General features: G+C 46.5%; 1 protein-coding gene and 1 long non-coding RNA gene across 4 annotated transcripts in view; one reads left to right on the top strand and one right to left on the bottom strand.

Annotated features, from left to right (window-relative positions):
- Positions 1 to 26,667, bottom strand: part of LOC142852929 (uncharacterized) — a 110,740-nt gene that overhangs the window by 73,413 nt on the left and 10,660 nt on the right. Inside the window, exon 1 of one of the 3 annotated variants that reach the window (XR_012911026.1) lies at positions 25,249 to 25,633. The exons of the other annotated variants lie outside the window; for them this stretch is intronic. This is a non-coding gene — a long non-coding RNA (uncharacterized LOC142852929). Of the gene's footprint in view, positions 1 to 25,248; positions 25,634 to 26,667 lie in introns of those variants that run through there. 3 annotated transcript variants of the gene reach the window in all.
- LOC142852928 (small ribosomal subunit protein eS27-like) lies at positions 16,838 to 17,113 on the top strand. Its single transcript, XM_075977904.1, has one exon. It carries the CDS (start codon positions 16,838 to 16,840, stop codon positions 17,090 to 17,092), a length of 255 nt encoding a protein of 84 aa, XP_075834019.1. The 3' UTR covers positions 17,093 to 17,113.

Genomic DNA, 26,667 nt, shown 5'->3' with positions numbered 1-26,667 from the left:
TCCATGAAAACCAAGCTAGATTTGGATTTCAGGCCTCCCTGACATAAAACCATGAGACCATACATATTCTCTTGCTTCTCATAAAGCACTACCAGAAAACCTGTGGCTTCTGAAACCCTGGCAAGGAGAAGAGAGGTCTCTGATAGACTAAGTCAGAATGCACCCACAGCCACCAGATGCCCAGCCCATAGCAAAAGGGTTGCATCACAGTAAGGAATGGGGCTTTTAAAATGTACACTAATAGCAGGGCAGTGGCGGCACACACCTTTCATCCCAGCACTCAGGGGGCAGCAGCAAGTAGATCTCTGTGAGTTCAAGGCCAGCCCGGTCTAGAGAGCGAGTTCCAGGACAGCCAGGAGGACACAGAGAAACCCTGTCTCAAAAAAAAATCAAACTAATAGCCATTTCCAGGCAAAATGACAGTTACTCTAATAAAGAAAACCTCCTAACACTACCTACAGATCCTCTACAGGGTCAGAGAAGACCCTGGCAGAATGCTACACACTCTGTCAGCAGCCACTAGGTCAGAGTCTACTCTAGGGGCTTGGGACTGTGCATTCCATCCCTGATTATAAAACTACATCAGCTGCTCGACATTTGTCTATCTCCTGCGGCCCAGTTTCTCACCCACAAGACAGAAACACTGTTCATCACTCTTCAGGATAGGATAAGTTCTGCTGCTGTGACAAATCGCACTAAAGCGCCTGTGCTTTGACAAAACAAACATTCATTTCTCACATGCGTTTCAGGATAACGCAGGTCAGTAAAGGGCTGTGACCCACCATAGCAGCTACTACTCACAATCCAAGGCAGATGTCTCCAGTTGGCACCTAACACCATGCCACAGGACCAGGCCCACCAACCCTGAACGACAGGGCTCTACTCCCGTGTACTTATGGTATTAGAAGCATATCTGAATGAGTATTAACCAGGTCCATTGTGCTCAGATTGCTGGCAACATCAAATGAACACCTAGGGGAAATGACCAGATAGCTTCAGCCATGATTCTGAGTCCAAACAGTCAGAAGTGAGTCACCGGCTGTGACCTTCAGTAGATGCCTGAACAAGGACACCCACCTTCACCACTTTTGTGCAACATAGCCTGTTCAGTCCAAAACCACTCGGAAAGAAACATAATTAAAGAACATCCAGAATGGAAAAGAAGAAATAACTTGTCTATCCTTAGGACTATTTCATAGTAAAAAAAAACTCTAAATTACACAAAATAAAATCTAGAAGAGCTAATAAATTCAGTAAAGCTGTAAGATGTTAAATCATTACACAAAAATCAGCATCACTGTTGTACACTAACAGTCAATAATCCCAAAAGATTAACAAAGTAATTTCATATATAATAGCAATCATCTTTTCATGCTGTATTGGACCTGGCTAATTTTTTTTTCTGTAGCTCCTATAGCTACTGACTTCTGAAAACAACCGGCACCAGCTTAAAATTGATAGTGATGGGACTTTGGAGATCCTCCCAGCCTCTGTTAAATCATAGATAGATAGATAGATAGATAGATAGATAGATAGATAGATAGATAGATAGATGATAGACAAATAGACAATAGACAGATGATAGATAAATAGATAAAAGATATAGATAAATAGATAGATAGATAGATAGATAGATAGATAGATAGATAGATAGATACATAAATGACAGACAGATGATAGATAAAAGATAGCAAATAGATAGATGGTAAATAGATAGATGATAGATAAATAGATTTAGACTGATAGATGATAGATAAGACAGACAGATGATAGACAGAAGATAGATGGTAGATAGATAAATAGGTGATTGATAGATAAACTGATAGACAGATAGATGATAGATAAATAGATGATAGATAGACTCTGAATGAAAACTATAACACTGTTTAAAGGAAATATAGGAGAAAGTCTTCCTGACATTAAAATTTGACAATGGTTTCTTAAATATGGCAATAAAGGAAAAATCAAGGCCGGGCAGTGGTGGCGCACACCTTTAATCCTAGCACTTGGGAGGCAGAGGTAGGCGGATCTCTGTGAGTTCGAGCCCAGCCTGGTCTACAGAGTGAGTTTCAGGACAGGCTCCATAGCTACACAGAGAAACCCTGTCTTGAAAAACAAAAGAAAGAAAGAAAGAAAGAAAGAAAGAAAGAAAGAAAGAAAGAAAGAAAGAAAGAAAGAAAGAAAGAAGGAAGGAAGGAAGGAAGGAAGGAAGGAAGGAAGGAAGAAAGGAAGAAAGGAAGAAAGGAAGAAAGGAAGAAAGGAAGAAAGGAAGAAAGGAAGAAAGGGAAAGAAATCAGATCAAATGGGCTTCATCGAGACTAAACCCTATGTGCACCCAAAAAACAAAACAAAACCATGATCCAAAGAGTGAAAAGGAACACATCACTGATCTAAAATATTTCTATTGTAGATATGCTAAGAGACGAATATCCAGAATCCTATAAAGATCTGGTGTAACAACAGCAGAAAGAGCCAGGTCAAACAAGGACAATAGGGTTTGAACAGACAGTGGTCCAAAGGAGACACACAAATGGCCAATTAAGTAGACTCAAAAGAAGTTCAGTGTGGGTAGTCATTAGGGAAAAGCAGATCAAAACCAGAGATGCCGCTTGGTACTAAAAAATGGAAAATAACAGTGTTGGTTCAGATGTTGAGAAATCACAGCCCTCAAAATTTGCTGATGGACATGTAGAAGGGCTCTGCTGCTGTGGAAAACAGTCTCGGCAGTTACTCAAACACGCCTAGAATTACCTTACGATCCAACAATTCCTACCCTAAGAGCACAGCAAAAAGGATCAAAAACAGGAACTCAAACAGTTGCACATGTATGCCCATAACAGTGTTGCTGGGGACGGTGCAAAGCTAGAAACACAACCCAAATATCCATCCCAGGTGATGAGCAAAGTGAGGCTCAGCATCCATCCCTTATCCACAGGGATGTGCTCAAGGCTCTTCTGCATGCCCCATACCGGCATTCCCAAGGTCTATCTATTAACCGCTTTTTCCTATCCATACATTTCTTGTGATAAAGTCTGGCTTATTCTTCAGGCACAGTATGCCAGTAACAGAAGCTCACAACTTTTGAGAAGTTATTTAAAATTTCAGAATTGTTTCTGATGTTTTCTTTCTAATACGTTCGGATCACAGCTGACCTCGGGTCACCGAAACCTCAAAGCGAACGTGGAGTATTGTATCTGTGAGTGCTTGATTCATCCATAAAAGGAAATGAAGTGTTGACAGCCCAACACATGGATGAGCCTTGAAAATATTATGCTAAAGTACAGGTGCCTGGCACAAAAGTCACATGCTGTGTAATACCATTTATATGAAACATCCAAAACGGGTAAATCCACGGGGCACAGACTAGAGAGGGAGTTGCCAGGGCCAGGTGAGAGGTGAGTGGGAAGTGATTGTTTCGTGGGTGCAGACTTTCAGTAGGAAACGTGAGCGAGAGACGCACATGGGCAGTGGTGATGGTGGCCCAGCATTGGGACAAGTCAAATGCTACTGGCATGATCGTTTTAAAATGTTTGTTTATGTTTCTAATATCCCAGGACACAAACAACTTGTTCAAAGCCTTACCGGCCTCGCGAGGTGTTGGTGGTGTACACCTTTAATCCCAGTACTCGGGAGGCAGAGACAAGTGGGTCTCTGTGAGTTTGGGGCCAGCCTGGTCTACAAGACCTAGTTCCACGACAGGTTCCAAAGCTGCAGAGAAACCCTGTCTTGAAAAACCAAAACAAACAAACAAAAAACGTACAGGCCTCTCTTAGTAGCCAAGGTCAAGAGTCACAGGTCTGGACCTGAGGAAGCCATGTTCAGCCTCAGCCTCGGGAAGGGAGAACACAGTGGGGAGCAGGGCAGCAGTGGACCCCAGAGGGTTTGCAGCCTGGACGTTTCTTCCTTGTTTGGTTTTGTCTCATGAGGACTTTCCTGGGCATCCTCACTGCATGCCCTCCATCTCTCATGCAAATGCCAGAGTGCTGAATGACTTTTGTTAGCCCAACCATAAATCTGGCAACAATTCCCGCAGGAGCTGTGAGCCACCAGCACAGAGGGGTTCATGCGCTGAGACAAAGCCACAGCCCCAAACCTACCCACACCTCCCTCAGGTTACTGTTGCTGTGGGGCCATAAAGTCAGCATTTTATACCATGGTACATTTTTCTTCCCTGTGTCAGTCGCTACTCTCACGGTTTTGCTTTTTGTGACCAGAGTATTGACAGATTTTAAAAGTTTGTAGGAACACTGAAACAGTCTCATTTTTAAGTTTTTTGAAGATATGTTAAAAAAATAGACTGAAAAATAGAAGAGAAAAAAATGACCTTTCATCTTTTGTTGACATAGTTGCATCATCTGTGTTTGATTCTTTGTTTTGGTTGATTGTATTTTGGCCGAACCACTTAAAGGAAATGTCAGGACCCAGGGAAACGGATCATATGGCAAGCATGCTTGCAATACAAGCCTGATGACCTGAGTTTAGATCCCTGGAACCCACGTAAGTGAGACCCACGTGTGTGTGCTCACAATCCCAGCACTCTTACATTTATGGCAGGCAGATGCAGAAGAATCGCCTGGACACGTGTGAACCTGCTAGCGTGGATGGGATTGGCATCACCGCAGTAGAAACAAGAGAGACCCTGCCTCAAAACAAGGTAGAAGTTGAGAAATGACTCCCAAAAATATCCTCTGACCACCAACAGACGCTGTGGCACCCACAGCCCCTTCCACCATCCACAGACACACAAATAAGTAAGAGTAAGTTGTAGACATGTAGATATCATGATACTTCGACATGTAAAATAATACTCTATTTTCATAATTGCTTTCTCAAATCTAAACAGTGCTAACTTGTTATTCAATACTCTGTCCATATGTAATTCTCATTCAGTTCCAAAATCTCTTTTATGGTAGATTTAACTAGGAACTAATCAAAGACAACATCTTATATTTGACTATTGCCTATCTCGCTCTTTTGCATTTCATCCCGCAGTCTTCTGTCTTTTACGTGAGCCAGAATCAAGGCTAAATTGACAGATCCAATGTCATTTTACGTGAGCCAGAATCAAGGCTAAATTGACAGATTCAGTGTCATTAGCAAGAAAACCTCCCAAGTGAAGCATCTCATCAGAAGGGCCCGGATTCCCCACTACCGCTAAAGCTAACTTTGATTCTGGAGTCATTGGCCAGAACCGGATGTGTCAATCAGCAATGGCACACGTCCTTTGATGAGCAGACTGTGGGACTGATAACTTGACACGGTACACAAGCGTAGCTCACGATCAGCCTTCCGTCTGATACTCCCGACACTCATGATGACCCTGGCCTGGGTCACTTATTTCATTGATAGTTAAAAACAGGCAGTTTCTAAGCTGGGCATTGGTGGTACACATCTTTAATCCCAGCACTTGGGAGGCAGAGGCAGGTGGATCTTTGAGTTCAAAGTCAGTCAGGGCTACAGAGTGAATTCCGGGACAGCCAAGATGAGAGAAACCACATCTCAGAAAAAAAACAAAACAAAACAAAAAAAACCACCTCAACAGTTTCTAATTGCCTCATTCCTTCATATAACCAGAAGGGCTTCCTCTCCACGACTGGGGCTACTTGACTCCACAGAAATGCAAATCCTAAGGAAAAAGCAGAGCAAAAGCTAAACTATAGTTCTCTGTTCAGAAAATCCAGACCAGAAGTAGGTAGGACAGAGAGCTCAGAGGATGAGCCTGACCACACTGAAGGGCGGCAGAGGCTGGGGACCCAGATCCCTCGTCGATCAGCTCAAGCTAGATGCAGCTCCGAGTGCCATCGTCAGAGCCAGTCCCTGCTTCTCTCCACTTTCCACAGTAGCCCAGGACTCAGTTCTTCCAGGATTGGGACATTTAGCCACTGTACGTTTGTTTTAGCCTGTTGCCACGATTTGGGCGACTTTTGTCTTCTCCAAACTCTGCAATCATACAACTTTTTCAAAACGTGCTTGTCAGTTTTCTCTCCCTTTTTCTGTGGCGAGACTGAACCCAGAGCCTCGCACAGGCTAAGTGCACATTCTCTCATTAATTTCGCTCAGCCACTTTCTGATCATTTCTACAAGTTTCCATCTGAGCTGGGCAGTGGTGGTGCACGCCTTTAATCCCATCACTTGGGAGGCAGAGGCAGGAGGATCTCTGTGAGTTCGGGGCCAGCCTGGTCTACAGAGCTAGTTCCAGGGCAAGCTCCAAAATTACAGAGAAACCTTGTCTCCAAAAATAAAATAAAAAATAGGAAAAGTTTTCCTTTGAAACTTCTTTCCAGCCACTCTCCTTGACTGCCCCAGGGGCCACCCAATGCAGCCACAGCTTCAAACTGCGCCCAGTGCTAACCAGGGCAGCTGAGATAAACTCAGTGGGAACGGATATTTTAATGATATATCTGTAACCAATGGCTGCTCTTTTTATTTTTTTTTTTGTTTTATAACTTTTAAAACTTATTTCAAGAACTGCCATTTATGGTCAATGACATTTTTGAAGTATTAAATTACGAGTTCATTTAAACTCAATATTCTTTCTTTACAGAGTTAGCTGTTTCTCACATTTTAATGACTCATTTCTTTGTATTCAAGTTGTTTTCATAAAGGAAAACAAGACTCCCAATGGTGACAGAGGCATGGCCAGTCACTTTATTGACCGTTCCCGAAAACAGCATTAAGATTTTAAATGTAACCCTAAAATCGGAATGTGAAATAAAGAGGTGAGAAACTGTTACATAAATCACGTCTCAAGTTCAACGTTCCATTTGTCCAGGACTTAAGGCTGCCTTCACCCGATGGATGTCCACACTACTGGTCCAGGCTATAATTTCTGTTGGGAAAATCTGGGTCAGCAAAGTGCTGAGTCATCTATTCAACTCCTCTTTTCTCAGACAGTAAAAGTGACTATCGTACAAATAGAGTTCAAAATTGGGACTTACGAAAGGTACCCTGCCCACCTCAGGGAGGGCTGCCTCAGCTCTCCCATGCTTCTCCTAAGTCTGTCTAGCTCATGGGCACAGGCCAGGATGGCTCCTCCTATGAAAGAGTGCAGGATGAAGGCTCAGGCACATATAGGCACTCTGAGCTGCCATGTGAGTGCTTGAACTTGAACCCCTGTCTCCTGCAGGAGGAGCCAGTGTGTTGTTGTTGTTGTTGTTGTTGTTTGGTTTCTGGTTTTTTGAGACAGGATTTCTCTGTGTAGCCCTGGCAGTTCTGGAACTCACTTTGTAGACCAGACAGGCCTCAAACTCCCAGAGATCCACCTGCCTCTGCTTTCCAAGCACTGGGATTAAAGGTGTGCACCTCCACTGTCCAACACAGACCGTGTTCTAAACCACTGAGCCATCTCCCCAGCTTGCTGTCTTCCTGTGGAACGGTGAACAGCAGCCTTCCAGAAGGTACCTCAGAGGAGGTCAGAGGAAATACCAGGACCAAATTAGCACCACGCAGTGACCAAGGGCATGAGACACCCCAAGGGAGCCTTTCTGTGAGGGTCCAGGGAGAGGGAAGAAAGAGTTATGGTGAGGACTGAGGATTTGGCTCCATGGCGTTTGGCACCATGGGTGGCACCCTCAGGAATGCCAATAAAAATAAAAATAAAGTTAATGTCAAGGAGGCAGAGAAGAGAGGCCCTGATTCCAGGCTGCCCAGGGTTTCTTATCAGAACAACATCACTGGTTCTGTTTCCTTGAGCAAGTAGCTCCCCTCTCTGAGTTTTAGTTCTCACATCTGTAAAATGAAATGATGTTCAGGGCACCTACACCAAAGGGTTATTGCTACTCCACCACCCAAGTCAGCTAAGCTTTGTGTGGGACCTGCAGTGTGTGTACAGCAAGAACTCAATAAACATGGTCATCCTCATGACCAATAGACACCTCCACAGACAGGAGAATGAAGGGGCTGTCCAATCGGAGCCACCAAATTAGCAGAAGGACTTCTTTTGACCCCGCCACCTGGTGAAGCTTGAACATGACCGTGACACTTGTCATCTTCACAGCTGATGGGAAGCCCAGGTGCCACGTCCCTCGGGATCCCAACTATTCTACTCTATTCTACATCCCTAGGTAGATGTGCCCAACAGAAAGTTACATGTGTGGCCACAATAAAACATCTTTGAGAATGTCCCAAAAGACTAGAATGGGGTGTGTGTGTGTGTGTGTGTGTGTGTGTGTGTGTGTGTGTGTGTGTGAGAGAGAGAGAGAGAGAGAGAGAGAGACAGAGAGAGAGAGAGACAGAGAGACAGAGAGAGAGAGAGAGAGAGAGAGAGAGAGAGAGAGAGAGAGAGAGCATACTTCCTCTGCAGAGAAAGTAAGAGCATTAAAGCTACATGCAGCCAATAGGATAGATAAATCTCACACAGTGTTGACAAAAACAGGAGGGAGCAGTCACTGATGATTTCAGTTACATAAAGTTCAAGTTCACAACCGGATAAAACTAATTTATGCTCTCCGATGACAGGAGAGGCCAGTCTTTGGAGGACATGAGAACTCCTGGGTTCCTGGTGGTGGATGGAAAGCAGTTCTTGTAACGCTGAGTGAGGGCTCCAAGGCTAAACTGCATCCCTGGTTCTTGGGCTCTATTTCCAGGTGTAGAAGACTTCCAGGGTACAGTGTCTTTGTAAAAATCCATCCCACACTTTTACTAATTGTTATTGCATACATACATGTACATGCGTATATCTTCCTAAATATAGTCTGTTTGGCCAATATAATGTTAGTGTGTTGTTTCTCTTTATTTGTTTGTTTGTTTCTTTTTTTGTTTATGTATTTTTTAGGTATGAGTGCTCTGTCTGCATGTATGACTGCAGGCCAGAAGAGGGCACCAGATCTCATTATAGATGGTGTGAGCCACCATGTGGTTGCTGGGAATTGAACTTGGAAGAATAGTTAATGCTCTAAATCACTGAGCCATCTCTCCAGTTCCATAGAGCAACACATCAATATTTGTGCTTCAGGGAGTGTGGAGTAATGAGATACTGAATCTTGGGTGTTTTGGTCCTGGGTTTCTTACCTTCTTTGTGATGTGGGATTCCCTTCTGTATGCTGTGAATACCATTGGTTAACAAGGAAAATATCTTGGGCCTGCACAGGGAATAGAGATAGGCAGGGGAAACTAAACTGAATGCTTGAAGAAAGGAGGCAGAGTCAGAAAGAAGCCATATACCCTGCCAGACACAGATGCTGGAACTTTACCTGGTAAGCCACAGCCACATGGTAATACACAGATTAATAGAAGTATGTTAAATTAAGATGTAAGAATTAGACAATAAGAAGCTAGTCAAGCAGTGATTTAAATAATATGTTTCTGTACGAATATTTCAGGTCTGAGCTGCTGAGCAGCCAGAGAACAAAACAAGCGGCCTCCTTACAACCAATTGGCATACTGATGTGGCCAACTAAAGTCCACGTAAAACCTTAGAGGGCTTGGAAAGGAATTCTAGACACTAAAAGACAAAGTTGAGCCCCATTTATTTTCCCCAAATGGGCTTTGCTTGCTCACAGCATGCTGTGACTCCTCCAAGAGAGGTTTCCCTGATTCAGTTGTAGCAGGAAAAAGGCTGCAGTTTTAAAATGCCAGCTTTCTGGACCATGCTGCCAATGCAACCTCTGGCTCTTTCAGGAGACTGAGCATTTAAATGGGGTTTGTGAGCAATGTGCTACAGCTTGCTTGGTGGCAACATGGACCGGCTGCCTAGAGATAGGGCATTGTGCATGGTTCTCATAGGCCAGCAGCTCCGCCACGCTGGGCTGTGCGGGGGCAAGCAGGCAGTGCTGTATTTCCCTTAACAATGGTGCAACTTAAGTTCATAAGAAGCGCTTAGTATTTTAAGAAGTGCTTCTGGTCAGAAAATAATTACAGATACACAATAAAGACAAATTCAGACAGAAAAAAATGGGTCACAATGTTGAATAAATGTGCATAAGCTTGGGAAAGAAAAGAAAAAGAATATAGACAGTTATAAAAAGAAGTAAGTGGTTTATAAAAAAATGAAACAAAGTCTTTAAAGAGACAGAGTACAGACAGTCATAGATTAAAGGAGTAAATATAATAAAAATAAATATCAAAAAGTAATAGATTTAAAACAAATAAGCCACATAAAGATTGAGAATACACAGAGTCTGGATTATGTAGATTATTGTGTTTTCTTTGAATTTTTTTTGACTGTGAAGGGGCCAAGCAACCAACATATATACTTTAAAGGTATCTTGACTTCAGATTTGAGTCTATGGATATGTTGCTTTGGAAAAGAGGTTCTTTTTTGTTTCCACAAAGAATGAGAATCTGTGGATTCATTCCAGGCTAATGTGATTTCATGCACCAAGACCCCTGAAAGGTCGCCTTGAACAACCCTCAAAAAATTACTTCACCCAATAAACATCAGGAAGCAGTTTGGAGAAGAACTATGTCCATATTCTCAAATATTGTTTATAAATATTTCTTTACATTTAAAGGGAGATAAGCTATAGATATTTGCATTGGTATGGATCATGGTTTATTGATACAAATTCAAGGTCAATTTTGTTACACTGTGTATATGTATTTCTGCTCTTGATTAAGGTATTGTGTTTGTGCAGCTCATTTAAAAATGTAATGTGTAGTTGAGAAATACAGGTTAATAGATAGTCATCTATAATAGTCAAGTTTGTAGTCATGTTAGTTAGATTTTCTAGATGTACAGAGATGTATTTCAGATGGATAGGCATTCTTCAAACCTTTCAAAGACTATAGAATATGGAACTTAAAATGTTTTAATAACTTAGACTTTTCATGACAATGAGACACATCTGCTCCTGGCAGCACCAATTACTTCAAGAGGAAGATGGGCATTGAGAGGCTACTTACAGAGTTTGCTAGCCATTTGGGCAAGAAACTGCTCTTGCCTGAGTGTTTGATGGTATGCTATGTGAACTGGACATGTAGGACCCACAGAGAAATGACTGCTGAACTTGCCTAAAGGTGAGATGATCTTTTGGGGTTCCTGTTTCATGAAAGAGTCTGCAAGACATTCTGCAGGACACAGAAAAAAGTGACTGACAAACTGCGAGGTGGAACTGTCTTTGAAATCTCTTGCTTCATGGAAAAGTCTGTTGGATACTATGGGCCTGTAGGCTGAAGACTGGATGCCCCAACTTTACAAAAGAACTTTGGGTAATTGTCCAGGCAGTGAGGTGTCTCTGTCATTTCTAGAGTTTTAGAAATTGCTTACAATGCACTTCCTGTTTAACTAGGTAATATTATATCCCTCTGGAGTCTTTGATGGAGTTAAAGAATTGGTTGTTATAGTTTTCCTTAGTTATGACAAAAATAAAATAGATATAAATATTGTAACTATAATTCTTGCTTGATACCAATTTTGTGTATCTAATTTTACTATGTTAAAGTAAAACCTTCCTTTTTATTTAAACAGAAAAAGGGAGGTGATGTGGAATTCCCCTCTGTATGCTGTGAATACCATTGGTTAATAAAGAAAACTATCTTGGGCCTGCACAGGAAATAGAGGTAGGCTGGGAAAACTAAACTGAATGCTGGGAGGGAGGAGGCAGAGTCAGAGAGAGGCCATGTAGCCCTGCCAGACACAGACACTGGAACTTTACCCAGTAAGCCACAGCTAAGTGGCAATACACAGATTAATAGAAATGGGTTAAATTAAGTTGTAAGAGTTAGCCAATAAGAAGCTAGAGCTGATGGCCAAGCAGTGGTTTAAATTATATGTTTTTCTGTGATTATTTCAGTTCTGAGAGGTCAGGATAAACAGTCTCCCCCCCTCCCACATCTTTGTTTAAGAGCTTTCTAACAACATATTGTCAGACATCATCTTCTTGAGAAAGGCTGAAAACCTTACAGATTCTCCTTGTTCTTTTAGGCCCCAACTACTGAGCAATCCAAATACTGAGCACAGTAGTATCTGTCAATACAGGCATATCCTTCTCTCCTTGTTTATTTATTTATTGTAATAGCCAAGTTGAGAACACTCAGATCAGCATCCATGATGCATCTGTGAGCAGACTTCCTGTCTGCGGTTCTCCTTGTCCTATAGCAAGAATCCCCTTACTCAGCACTGGTCCCTCTGTCATGAGTTGAAACACCTTGCTTTGTGGAAAAACTTTGTTTGTGATTCCCATCACTGATCCAGACAACATAACCATTCCTCTCTTCACCCAGAGCTACTTCATCAGCAGCTACATCTGTGGCCATGGGTTTCTCATAGAACGTACAAAGCCTGTGTTCATCATCCACTTCAATGAGTTTCTGATAGCTGATGGTTGCGAGAGAGATATTCGGTTTCACCTTGACACAGCCAATGCCTAGGAGGCACCACAAAAGAGCAATTTTCATTTTTATCTTTTTCATTTATGTGAATGGGTGTTTTGTCTGCATGTATGTATGTGCGCCATATGCATACAGTACCCAAGAAATCCAGAAGAGGGCACCAGATGCCCTGGAACTGGACTACAGACAGTTGTGAGAGCTTTGTGAGTGCTGGGAATTGAACCCCAGTCCTCTGGAAGAGCAGCAACTGACTCCTCACTGTGGAACTCTCTCTCCAGCGCCTGTTGTTTTGTTTTTAAATGACAGCAGTGGTTGGTTGAGGCTGTACTGAAGGAAGTCTTGAATTAGAAAGGATCAGTTGCCCCCTTCCATATATAAAAAGGTAAGGGTGAAGCCTTGATTGGTAGAGTGCTTGCCTAACAAAGAGGAAGCCAGGGGTTGAGTTCTTAGCACTCCATAAGACCATATGTGATGACAAACATCTGTAGCTTCGGTACTCAGAAAGTAGAGGCAGAAGGATCAGAAGTTGAAGGTTGTCAGGCAAATTTGAGGTCTACATGGATTATATGAGATCCTGTCTCAAATAAATAAACACTCATTCACATCTATGTTCAAAGCCACCTTGTGTACTTAGGGCTGCTCACCAAATGTGCCAGACGGCTGGGGGAACAGGGGAAGAAGCATGGTATGTATACGGAATGCAGACAAATGGCAATGCCTGGCGATGAACCAAGCAGGGTAGCAAGCTATTCTGTCTACCCGAGTTCTGAAATTTCAACTTCAAACCCTTGCCTAGCATGTGGGAGGCTGTGGGTTTAGGCCCCAACAATGCAGAAAAATAAAATTAAGAAAAAATGGAGTTGCGTACAGTTTTAACATGCCTGGTCAGGTGAAATTGGCCAAGCCACAAATTCATTTTAAAATGGAAAAAACATAAAATTTTAAATAAAGACTCTTAAAAAAATCTTAAAGAGAATTCTGGCATGCTAAGTCCAGGACAGGAGTCCAACCCAAGGTTGACACCGGCATGGCTGGCTTCCTGCCTGGCCTTCTCTGTTCTCCTGCAGCCAGCAGCTCCATAGGTGTCCCTGAAGCTGCCGGAAGTGCCAGCCTGGGGCTGGCACCATGAGCCCAGCCGGGCACCACAGGCTGGCTGCCTTATCACATCGGGCAGAAGAAACAGCGTGGGGCCTGACACGGGCCCTCCCATGGCCGCAGCGGGGCAGCTGGCTTTTTTTTCCTCCTGACCATCTTTGAGCTGGAGATCAGACACAGGGAAAGATTAAAACAAATATGAATTTAATCAAGGGATTCTGCTGTCCTGGGGTGGAAACAGGAGCCTGCTGACATAAAGAGGGGCTGGAACGCTAGGGAGCCGGAGTGGAATCAAAGCTGCTTGCTTACCACTAACCGCTCAGATGATCCATATCATAACAACAAAAAAGAAAAACAATTATTTATTCTTTTTGATGTTGCAGCTCAGCAGCAACTTGCTTTTTGAAGAGAGCAAGGTCAAAACCAAGTTATTGTTTCTGCCTGAAACTTTGACAGGGACTCCGAGTTCTTGTCTGTGACTCTCGGACAAGAGATGAGAGGGACTCGCAGGCGTGTTTCTTCTAGGCCGTGGAGCAGCTCCTTTATCCTCCCCGCCTTGCCCTCCCTCCTCCTGGCCATTTCTCTCTCTCTCTCTCTCTCTCTCTCTCTCTCTCTCTCTCTCTCTCTCTCTCTCTCTGTCTCTCTCTCTGTCTCTGTCTCTCTCTCTGTCTCTCTCTCTCTGTCTCACTCTGTCTCTCTCTCTGTCTCTGTCTCTCTCTCTGTCTCTCAAGGACCTAAGGGCACAAAGGCCACCAAGCAGAAGCTCTTTCTCCTCTGGATCAGAGTTCTCTAGGTTCCCTCCGAAGGGAGGACCAGAGAAGTCCTTTAGCCCTCTGGTTTGCCCCCCAGACATTGGCACTGCTGCTGAGGTATGAGGTTTTATGGCTGGCGTGTAGCACAAAGGCCGTCAATCATGGTCCTGACCTGTGAGTTTATCGTTCACCAGAAAGACACGATTCCTCATTCAGGCCCATCCCAGCCAGCAGAGGCCATTCCCCGGGGCTTCAGGAGATCATGGGACTCAAGAACAACTGCTCCATGGAACTCACATTTAAGCTAATCTGGGTAGATACAACAGAATTTTCCAGGGGGAGATGTATGTTGGGACAGAGGGAACAGCCTGCACAGCAGCCTGGAGGTAAGAGTGTTCAGGTTCAGAGAACTAGACGTAGTTTGATTCTGCAGGTGGGAAAGGCTGTTAGATAGCAAGTCCCTGAGATCTGTGGGTCCAGCTCCTGCAGGTCCCTCTTCACAGCAATAGAAAACCACAGGTAAGTAAGGCCCTACAGCAAGGTGTCACTTGATCAAGGTGCTTCCTGAAGTCAGCTAGAACCATAGAACCACAGAGTGCCAACACTTGAGGTGAGAGATGACACCAGAGAGGTGCCGGAGATGAGAGGAGAACTCTGGGAAAACTTCCCACTGGAACAATATAGGCTTCTGTGCCGTTGATTAGAGGCCAGAGCCAATCTCCACACCTCAGAGCAGCCATCCAGGAGAAGTAGCCAAGAACTGACGACCAACCATCTCACAGATAGAAGCACAGGACTGGGACTCAGGAGACAAAGAGCCTGATAGGCAGATTCACAAATTATATGCAGATAGTATGCAGATATGCAGATGATGTGCAGAGAATATGCAGATATGCAGATTGTATGCAAATATGCCAGTGATATGTAGATGTGCAGGTGATATGCAGGTATGCATATAAGATGCAGATATGCAGATGATATGCAGGTATGCAGATGATGTGCGGGTGTGCAGATGATATGTAGGTATGCAGATGATATGCAGGTATGCAGATGATATGTAACTATGCAGCTGATGTGCGGGTATGCAGATGATTGCGGGTATGCAGATAATTGCGGATATGCAGGCTTCTTGCTGCCATCAGCCTGCTTGCCAGTATTTGGATTTTTACAGTCTTTGATTCTTCACCCAGATATCAAAACTGATAAGCCCTTCAAGCTGTACCATGCTTGTGGGGGTAAAGGATGGCACAAAGGGCACTACTAGTAGGACATTTAGTTTAAAAGCCAAAAGGGCTGATGACATACTCTGTGGCCCAGATTATTTTTCCTGTTGCTTTAACAAAATACCTGAGACTAAAGCCACACCTGCCAGCTTGTGCTCCGCCTCTTTGGCCCTCGTTGAATCCAAACCACCTCCAAACCACTTCCGAAGACCACTAACCCTGGGAAGTGAGGATCTGTTCATAACATGGAGCCTGGGAGGAACACTGGAACAAGAGCAGGAATCCTAGAAGCGGGTCTCTGGGGAGCAGGCCCAGAGCAAGCACAGGAGAACGAGCCACAGGAAGGCAGCAGAAGGTGCCTACACTACCTCCGTTCCTACCACCTCAGACATACCCGAGGGGCATCCTGCCTGGAAGAAAGATTTACCCTCCATTTCCTAGAGCTCAACCCAAAAGGCCATTTCTGTCCCTGGCACATCAAGCCTGGCCACGCTCCTATGTCCAGAAATAAGTTCAGACAACCATAGCTCTTCATGTTAGTGAGCCAGAGGCAGGAGGGTCATTGTCTCTGCTATACAACAAGCTACCAGTCAGCCAATCGCCAACTAGTGAATGGAGTTTTTTGTTTTGTTTTAGGAAAACAGAGCTGAGTGTGGCAGTACACACCCATGATCCCATTGCACTGGAGGCTGAGGCAGGCTGGAGGCTGAGGCAGGATGCTCCTGAGTTCCAGCCTAGGCTATATAGACATCCAGTTTCAAAAAAACAAGCAAAGCATAAAAACAACAGAAAAGAGCATTTTCCTCCAGAGCCCATGGGAATTTAATCCTGCAAAGCCCATCCTAATATGACCCTCACTGCTACCCTTACATAGCCCAGATAGAAGACAGAACTGAGCAACCTAGAAGAAACTCCACAAACCCAGAGAACAATAAAATGGCCTCTGAATGCCAAGGAGGCTTTCTCACCTCACAGGAAGGCAGATCTGGTGGAGGTAGCTGTGAGGGGCTTAGAAAGAAGGCCTGGCCTGCTGCTGGCCACAATCCAGGGACCCCATTTCCTCCCACTCTGAGCAAGCTTGCCAGTGAGCCCCCAGGTGTTTTTCTCCGACAAACATAGCCCTAGCCTGGCCTGGCAACCCCTGGGGAAGAACCTCAGTCCCTGACATGGGGGGACTCAGTGAAGACTTGCAGTCCAGCCCATGAGTGGAATGACCTAAGTATGTGTCCCTTCCATTCCCTATCAGTATGAAGCCCCAGATGCTCACAGGTGATGGGCTCAGTTATGCACCCTTTCTGACTGCCGTCCTCCCTCCCCTTTCTTACTTCCCAGGATGTGCCAAAGTCAGCTAATGCCAGTGCGTGGGAACCAGCTCTGTGGACTGTCCCCAAAGACCCTTGTGCTAGAAGCTCAGTCCCTGTGTGGTGTTGGGGAGGTTTTGGAGCCTTTAAGAAGTGCAGCCTGGCTTTCTGGCAGTGGCAACCTCCCTATGAGAACATGCCTCTCGCAAAGGATCTCCTTCATCCATCTCCAGAAGAGGAAAAGAGGAAACACAAGAAAAAGCTCCTGGTGCAGAGCCCCAATTTCTACTTTATGGATGAGAAGTGCCCAGGATGCTATAGACTCACCACGGTCTTTAGCCATGCACAGACAGTAGTCTTGTGTGTCGGCTGCTCCACTGTCCTCTGTGAGTCTACAGGCAGAAAAGCAAGGCTGACAGAAGGATGCTCCTTCAGGAGGAAGCAGCACTGAAAAGCACCTGATTCAAGATGAGTGGGAACCATCCCAATAAACACATTTTGGAGGAGGAGGAGAAGGAGAAGGAGAAGAAGGAGAAGGAGAAGGAGAAGGAAGAGAGAAGAAGAAGGAGGAGAAGGAGAGGGAGAGGAAGAGGGAGACGGAGAGGAGGCTGATTTAAGGCATATGTCATGGGGGTTCCACCCTGAGAAGTGATTAATGTTGGCCTCTTGTAGTAGATATAACACGTTATTAACAAGAGCAGGCCTTGGAGCTAGGAAGATGGCTCAGTGGGTGAATTCTTTGTCGTGCAAGCATGAGAACCCAAGTCCACACCCCAGCACACACCTGTAACTGAAGTCACAGAAACAGGGGGATTCCTGGGACTTGCTGACCAGCAAATTTAACTGAAATGCCAAGCTCCAGGTTTAGTGTAAACTTTATCTCAAAAGCTAAGATGGAAAGCAATATTAGAATACACCAGCTTCAGCCTCCGGCTTGCAGACATCAATGTACACACATGTACATGTGTACACATGCACACGCACACACACATGTGTTAAGACCAAACCTGACCCTTGAAGCTCCCTGTATTCCTTGTCACACTCTCCTGCCATTCAATTGTCACCTATCTGAGGCCCTCACCAGATTCCAAACACGGGGCCCACTTGAGGTTGACACTTCAATCTCCAAAACTGTAAACTAAACCAATTTTTGCATTCTAAAGTACCTTGCCTTGAATATTCTGTTATAGCCACAGAAAACAGACTGGCATGTCCCACCTTTCTCCTAATTCTTCATTCAGCAAGCCTACACCAGTAGCTTAAAATCAAACATGGTAGCAACATAGTCATCATGACACTGAGACAATGGGGATGTTCTTTCGGGAACTCACCAAGGCCAGCTGGACTGGGTCTGAAAAAGCATGGATAAAACCGGACTCGCTGAACATAGCGGACAATAAGGACTGCTGAGAAGTCAAGAACAATGGCACTGGGTTTTGATCCTACTGCACGTGCTGTTTTTGTGGGAGCCTAGGCTGTTTGGATGTTCACCTTACTAGACCTGGAAGGAGGTGGGAGGTCCTTGGACTCCCCACAGGGCAGGGAACCCGGCCTGCTCTTTGAGCTGATGAGAGAGGGGGAGTTGATTGGGGGAGGGGGAGGGATATGGGAGGCGGTGGTGGGGAAGAGACAGAAATCTTTAATAAATAAATAAATAAAAAGAAAATGAGAAAGCACATGTCTGTTCATTTTCCTAATCTCTTATCACTGTTGCCTGGCATTATCTACCAAATTGTAGAGGATCTGATGGTGCAGGCCTGAAATCCTGGGTATTTGGAAGGCTGAGGCAGGAGGGTCACAAGTTCAAGGCCTTCCTGGGCTACAGAATGAGTCTGAGGCCAAGGTGTATAAATTAGTGAGACCCTCAGACTAAAAGTAAAAGACAGGGGGCTGGGAAGATGGTCCGTAATTAGGACTTGTTGCTTGCTTTTGCAGAGGCCCTGAGGTCAGCTCCCAGCACCCAAACCAGGCAGCTCACAACCACCTGTCACCCCAGCTCTGGAGGACCCAATGCCTTCTTCCAGCCTCCACAGGCACTGCACATACATGTCCATGCACACATGAATACACACACATGCACACTCACAAATAGAAGTAATAAAATAAATATATTTCTATTTAAAGCGAATGTAGGACTGGGAATATAGATCAGTTGAAGAGTTGTGCCAAAAATACACAAGATACTAGGTTCAAGCCCTGGCACCACAAAAATCAAAATTAATTAATTAGTTACATTAAAATCCTTGCTCAGAGTCAGCCCCTGAGGGCGACTACCCAACCAGGGTGATGTCCCAGAAGCCAAGATTGTCCTCACCCTATTCTCTAACCTCTTTTCCCACCAATCTGTCCCCTGGCCCTCATCCCTCCCTCACATATTCCCAGTTCCCACCCACTTCCCAGTCCACCACTCTGCCTGGCACCTTCGGTGATAATCTTTGATTTACACCTGTTGTCATCCTCAGAAGGGATGAACACTGGTCTGGTGGAGTTCTAGAAATCACAAAACCTGATTAAAACGACCAGACCTGAGGGTTGGGGGGATGGCTCCGTCAGAAATTTAGCCCGGATGGAGTTTGCTACTACTCAAGTCCTCAGGACCAACATAGTCTCCTGGAATTTGCTTTTCTCCTGACAATGGGGAACAGCCACCACTGGCGAATCTAGCTATGAGATTCTGGTTAAGTCCACACTTACGGTAAGAATGGTTTCTCCCATAAGCCTCATGCCTGCCAGCAAAATAATCCTTTTAGATACTCAGGCTTAGACTTTCTTTCGACTGTGGCTCTCCCTTTCCCCTTATGGCTGTGACCTCCTCTTCCCCCATGACCTCGTGAGTCTCAGGATTCTTAATAGCAAACTACAGAAAGCTCAATTCAGAGTCGTTGCCTCAGGTGCCTGAACTGCCCAGGGAGAGGCCTAACTCAGGAGTTCCAGCAGGGGCCTCGGGCCTTGGTCTCACCTCTCATCTACCAGTTTTCATCTGTAGACTCGATTGTGCCTTGCAAGGGTCCCAGAGGTCCCAGCCTCACTTCCTGTCGGCCCCATGCCCACTAGAACATAAAATTCATTTTCTTTCTTTTTTTTTTTTTGTTTTTTTGGATTTTCGAGACAAGGTTTCTCTGTAGTTTTTGGTGCCTGTCCTGGAACTAGCTCTTGTAGACCAGGCTGGCCTCGAACTCACAAAGATCCTCCTGCCTCTGCCTCCCGAGTGCTGGGATTAAAGGCGTGTGCCACCACCGCCCGGCATAAAATTCATTTTCTATAGCTCACCTAACACAAACAGCCGACCTGACGGTCATGGTCCAAGCGTCCACATTGCCATCACTACAACAAGCACTGAGCTGGAAGGGAGGATCTACAAGTAGCTCATTTTATGGTCAGAAGCCAGACTCTGTAGGTGTGGAGCCAGTCCCACAAAACAAACCACGTGGACCGAGGTGGAAGGAGGGGGCTCATCAAGGAAAATGGAGTGATTCCCCCCAAAAGCAAGTTCGATGAACATACAACAAGCTCCTGGGGTTCCATCTCCAACCAAGACCACCATTCAAAGCCCACCACCAAGACTTGACCTGTTCTGCACATCAGCATTCCCATCTTAAACATCTTCTAAAGAGCCCTGACTCACTTCAGCTCTGAAACCAAACTAAGTTGGCCTTGAGAGATGATCCGGTAGGTAAAGGTGTTTCTGGCACAGGCTTGGCAACCTGGATTTGGTCCTCAAAACCCACACAGAGATGGAAGGAGAGAACCGACTCCATGGTTCTCTGACCTCTACACACTCATACACATCATACACGCACACACATACACATAAAAAATAATAATAATAAAGATACCTCCATGGCACCCATTGTCCAGCCCATAAAACCCAAGGTACAAGAAACTCAGTAGATTTATGCCCTGGTACTGCCATTACCCATCTGCCCAATTCACCTATCCGTCACTCAGCGGGCTGGCATTTCAGCTAAACAATACTGGCTACTATTCCTCTACACGGCTTCTCTAGTCTCTCCCCTTGGAAGGCATCTTTAGCCAGAGTTCCACCATTTTCTGAGAATGCTCTCCCTCTCCATTATCCATTCCCCATAAACCAGCTCAATGCAGTGACTACCCTAGCCACACCAAGCACACGTCAGTATGGCGGGTCCCATGGCTGAGGCCACTCTCGAGTGCAATTCACCTGAGACTGTGATTCCTAGGTAGGGAAGCATTGAGAGCATCAGTGCAAGCATCCTCAGGCCTCGAGCCAGTCTCCACGTAGATCAGGACCCTCCGAACTGCAAGCATTTCAACCGGAGCCTCTTCAAGACAAAGGTGTTTGGATCTGCCAAGGGCATGAACCAAGGCATGGCTGCCTCCCCACTGGTTCATTCCTCACCCCTCCCCCATCCTCTTTCTGCTTTCATAGAAGACAATGGCCTCATTTGTTCCTGCTGGAGAAGGTGGCACCCGTCTCCGTAGACCAGACAGACCTTGAACTCCCGATGCTCTTGGCTGCAGTGACTGCTGGGGAGACAGGCGTGCAACCCCACACCAGCTTGGAACTACATCTCTTCTAATACTCTGGCACCAAAATTCTGGGAGGATTCACTTGGCATGGTCCACAGATCTTCCTGAGCCAATCACTGTGGGCTAAGGAATAGGGTCACATGGTTACAGTAGCCTTAGCCCCACATTAGAACGGCAGGAAGTTCATAACATGGCCGTGTGTTGCCAGAGGACCCTCCCGACACTCAAGCCTGGCCTGAGGGTAGACTCTTAGGTGGGCTGTCAGCCCTGTTCTGGCTAACATTGCAGGCTGAAAGCTCCGCCGGGCACACCCCTGACCACAATCAAAGCAGCTCTGGCTGTTGGATACCTGTCCCAGATAGTCGCGTATTCCCATGGCAACCGCTAAGGAAGCATCCCTTTTCGTGGATGAGGAAAGCGAGGCACAAAGGAAGGGCAATTCATTTGTTCAAGGTTCCCAGATGAGAAGCCGAGGAGCCGGGATTCGAACCTCAGGAGGCATCGGCAGAACCCGAGCTTCCTGCTGCACGGTAGCGCCTGCGAGGACTGCTTGATCAGGCCCATGAGCCCTGGATAGGCAGCAGAGCAGCAACAATCTGCCTCCCCGCATGGTCACAGCCTCCTGCCTGAAGTCTCCTCTGCTCTAACAGCCTAGAGCTGTGGCAGACTGGCTAGGGCAGCCAGCTCTGTCCTCCGCCCCAAGGGAAAGGACCTGATGTGAACCCAGCCCTAGTCTCCCAGCTCCTGTCCACTAGGTGGCCTCACTTCTTCAGTCCCCATGGGGTCCTCTACTTCTCAGCTCCACAGCCCCCCATTCAGTCATGGGTGCACACAGAGATGAGGTACCTAAAGAGTTAAATCATGGGAACAGGCGATGCGCCCCGGGACCCTGCAAATTGACAAGTGGGGGAGGGTGCCAGATCCCTCCATCTACCTCTCCCACGGGATATAACCCTTCCTCTGACCACAATTTACACCAAAGTTCCCCACCCCAGCATCTGATCCTCCAGCAGGGTTCTTTCTTTCTCCCTGACCAGCTGACTGACCTTGATTAACCCTTTCCCAGCTGGAGCCCCAGTCTGAGTATCCAGACTACAGCCTTGTGGGAGGCAAGCCTCAGCCCCGGAATTGGTGGCCCTCACCTATTTCCCCGATCAGTAGAGCCCTGACAACCATGCTCAGGGACCATCTTGTCCATCTGACTTCCCCAGGAAGCCCCCTCCTGTCAAGTGTCACCTCTCTTGCCTGTCTGCCATCAAACCTTAGCTTTCTGGTCCCCTCAAATCCTTGCCAAGTACCTGACAACTATCCATAGGAATTCCCATGACTTCAGTGAAGTGGGAGGAATCCACAAGAGGAGAGACCCTGAGCTTTCTTAGGTTTCTCCGGCCTGCCATTTTGGTTTTCAGACATTACTGTATCAGGAGCTGGAGAGATAGCTCAGGTGTTAAAAGCATGGGCTGCTCTTGCAGACGACCTAGCTTTGATTCATTGTGCCCACGTAGTGGCTCACAACCTTTTATAACTCCAACCCCAGGGGATTTGACACCCTCTTCTGGTCTATTCCAGGTACTGCATGCAAGTGGTATACAGGCATGCATGCAAACAAAACGCCCACACATGTTAAATAAATAAATAAGATCTTACCACCCCCCCCCCAAAAAAAGAACATTACATAACCCAGATAGACAAACAGTAACTAAAACTAATGGCTTTTCCTCCTCTTCTCCTCCTTCCCAACAACAAGATGGAGGGCGGGATTGCAGGTCAGACAGTTCTGCCCAGGGCCTCTAGCCAAGGGCCTGGAAACCTTAACACATCTGCATCCAACTCACCTGTGACAGGGTATTGGCAGTCCCCTGGGGGCACTCGGGCCCTTCTGTGGCAGAGAGGCACAAGGCACATTATTCCTAGCCCGCATCCAATGTCAGTCACGTTGCCTGGTACCCCACCCTGTTCCCGAAAACCAAAGGCGCCCCTTCCAGAGAAGAAAGGAGACAGCTTCTTCATTAATAGCGCTGGCGGCAAGGTAAGGCCGGCCGCCCGCCCCAAGCCCGCGCCCCTAATTATGCCACGCGCCTTTCATCCCCACGCACACACGCAGAAAGTTTATTGTTGTATTCCGGCCTTTCTTCAGTCTCCCCTGCCTTTCATGCCAGGGGAAGGGTGCTGAGGGGTCAAAGCTTCCTCCCCCAGCGCCTCTCCCTGCTTCAGTCCTTTAGAAAAACACCCAAAGCCATAATTTGTCTTAGAATTTCTTTTGAAACAGCTACAAGAAAGACTAACGACTGCTCTTTTTCCCTCTGTTTCTGATTCCAGCCATCCCTTTATCTGGCTTTCATTAGAGCCTGGGCCGCGCCTCTTTTGTGGGAGAGACTTGAGGGAGCCGAGGCAGTTTCCCGCCGCTGTGATGTTGCTAAAGATTAAAAAAGAGCTTTGAAGCTGCACCAGCTCTGCCTGCGCCCCCTCGGAACAGGACCTCAGAAAGACCCGCGCCATCTGGCAAACCTGACATAAAGACAAAATAAAGTGATTGAAACAGTCTCTTCAAAGCCACAATGGCAGATTTGTTGATTTGGGCGTTATCTTTCATGCGAGGCCTTCAGAAGTCACCAGAACACCTAGGTAATCTCGGGCAGGCCTGACTGGAGTGGATGGAGCCTTCCGGGCTGAAGTTTGACAAGCGGACTGGCTGTAACTGGTGGGGGCTGAGGGACGGACTGATGGTCCCCCGAGGTGGCTTTGAACTGAATCACTCAATAACTGAATCTAGAAGCCCGCTCACTGTGATTCCTCCTCACCTGCGGTCCCCTCAGGAGAGGCACCTGATGCCAGCTGAAGTCGAGCCCAGGCAGGAAGCTGATGCAGGGATGTCCTGAGCAGGTGGGGAGTGGCAAGACACGGAAGGCCTCTGCCCCGGTTGCAGCTAACAGCCTGTTAGCAATGCCATGGCGCTCTTGTCAGGGATGATCCTGGCCGGGCAGAAGCCTATTTGCTGGGTCCCACAGAGAGTCTCACGGCCAACTGAGCCCGGCAAAGGTCCTGCAGAGGTCCCACTGGCCTTCATTCACACCCACTATGGCTAGAATTCCATTTCCTGTGTGCCTTAGCTCCGGCTCCTTCAAAGGAGAAGGTGCTGTCTCGATCAGGTTTTATACTGCGTTAGGTGTACAGCCTAAGGTCCCCATCTTGGAGCTAGTGTGGTGGTTGACACCTGTGAGCCCAGCCCTTCACAGGTGGAAGAATGGAGAGTTCAAGGGTCAGCTACACAGCTAGCCTGGACTACATAAGACCCTGTTTCAAAAACAAACAAACAAAAAACTGTCTTGGACAGCAGTCTGGAGACGGCAGCAGAAAAGCCAGCTAAATAGCCCCTCCTGCACTGAGCTTCAGGCCAAGGAGTTCGGGGCCGCCATCCACATATCCGCCACCCGTGCAATTTCTCCTAGTGAGAAAATGCAAGGGTTGGAATGGGAAGAAGCAGGGCTCCTTAAGCACTACTTAAGGGACTCAGGTGGTGTCTGGGGAGCACTCCCGTCCCCCCACCTGCCTACCTCAGCTGATTTGTCCGTCTCCATGTGGAACACCTGACTCAATTTCTGGCTATATTTTAAGACTTTACTAGCCAAATACATGCACAACGTAAAAGGTGAGGGTCTGGAGGCCCCTAGTCCTTCTTATGGGTCCCCTCAAACCTGGGGTTCAGGCAGATGCTGATGAACTCGATGGGAAAATGAATTGCAGTCTGCCAAATTTTAGCAAAATTGTCAATTCACAAAACCTGACCACTGCTCAACCTCCAATGATCTACTGAAGACCTACTGCACACTCCCACACAGGCAAAAGATGCCTGTCTGTCCTCAGAGACCTAGCACTAAAAAGACACGCCGAGGGAACTGCACCAGCAGGAGGCGGTGGTGAGGCGCTTCTGCATTCAAAACAGAGACACCAGTCCTAGTCACACACAGGCCCTAGCGACAACTTGCCTGTAGCACGGATTCTAATTGTTCTTAATAATAAAAGCCCAGAGTCAGATATTAGGGGGTGAAAGTTGACAGATCAGAGAAGCAGAACAGTCAGACACTAGAGAGTGCTTACCTCTATCAGTGCTCAGACCGAAGGGGCCACTCTGTCTCTAGGAATCCTCAGACTGCACTAAGCCCCTGTTTCCTCTTGCCTTATATTCCTCTTTCTACCCAGCCATATCCCTCCTGTCTCCACCTCCCTGGTGCTGGGATTAAGGGTGTGGGATCCCAAGTGTTGGAATCACCTTTGTATGAGCTCTGTTTCTCTTTTAGACAGATTCAATCTCACTAGCCCAGGGTGGCCTTGAACTCACAGAGATCCATCTGCCTCCTTCTCCCAAGTGCTGGGATTAAAGGTGTGTGCCCCCACTCCCTAGCCTCTGTGGCTAACTAGTGGCTTAGCTCTGCACTCTGATCTACAGACAAGCTGTATTTGTTGGATCGCAAACAAAATATCACCACATTCTTGCCCACCCGTTTTTCTTTGCCTCCCCACTCTGACCAGAAGCACCGCCTGAGTGGCAGGGCTCCCCACCCTCTTACCCCCTCCAGAGGAAGCTTCTCATCACAGGTGGCCCACACCACCCTTCCTTCCTCTCAGAAGCACAGCTGGCTTGGCATAGGGTGTGGGGAGAGGCTCACAGCACATTTCCTGGCATGAGATTAGGGTCCTATCTGTTTCCTCCCACAGTGAGAAGAGAGTCATCTCCCCTGAGGGACAGCATGGCTGGAGAGCACAGGCAGAAGCGGCTCCCAGCCTGCCAGTTCCTTCAGGGAACCTTCCAAATACATAATCCACCCTCCTCTGCTGGCTTCCATATCCTCATGGTCTGATGAACTCCTACTCACCCTTTAAAACCTATGCCTAATAACCACTCCCCTGAAGCCCTTCTGAGTTTCCTTCTCCCTCAGCCCACACACCACCTCTCCGTCTGTCTTGCGTGCCCCTGAAATAAAGATTAGACTATTTTTCCAGAAAGAGTATGCATGTCCGGAAGTCAGAAAACTTTAGACCAGGTGTCTATCTATCAGCTGTGACATTTGAGCAGGTCGCTTTGCCCCTCTGGTCCCTACTTTCCTTGTTTGTGAGTGAAGATGATAAAATTTATCTTCCTGGGGTTGTTATTGGAGATTAAATAAATCTCCAGTTTGGGGCAGGGAAGAAGGCTCTGTGAGCAGAGAGCTCTGCCTGCTCTTGCAGAGGACCTAGGTTCAGTTCCCACACTCACACTGTAGCCCACAACTGTCTCTAACTCAAGTTACAGGAGACCCCATGCCCTTTCCTGGACTCTGTGGGCACCAGGAACACACGGTACACAGACAAACATGCAGATAAAGCATTCGTACCCATCAATAAATAAGGTAGTATATTTAAAAGAGCCTGAGACGGTACCGTACACACAGTGGGACTCCAGGAATGTGAACTCCATTCCTTCCTTGGTAGAACGTGAGTACCTTAAAGACAGGACCCCGGTTTTCCCTCAGTCAGGCA

The sequence above is a fragment of the Microtus pennsylvanicus genome, chromosome 6 (genome assembly GCF_037038515.1).
Source record: "Microtus pennsylvanicus isolate mMicPen1 chromosome 6, mMicPen1.hap1, whole genome shotgun sequence".
Lineage (NCBI taxonomy): Eukaryota > Metazoa > Chordata > Mammalia > Rodentia > Cricetidae > Microtus > Microtus pennsylvanicus.
The sequence above is the reverse complement of the archived record's forward strand: the minus strand, read 5'-3'. Positions and strand labels throughout refer to the sequence as shown.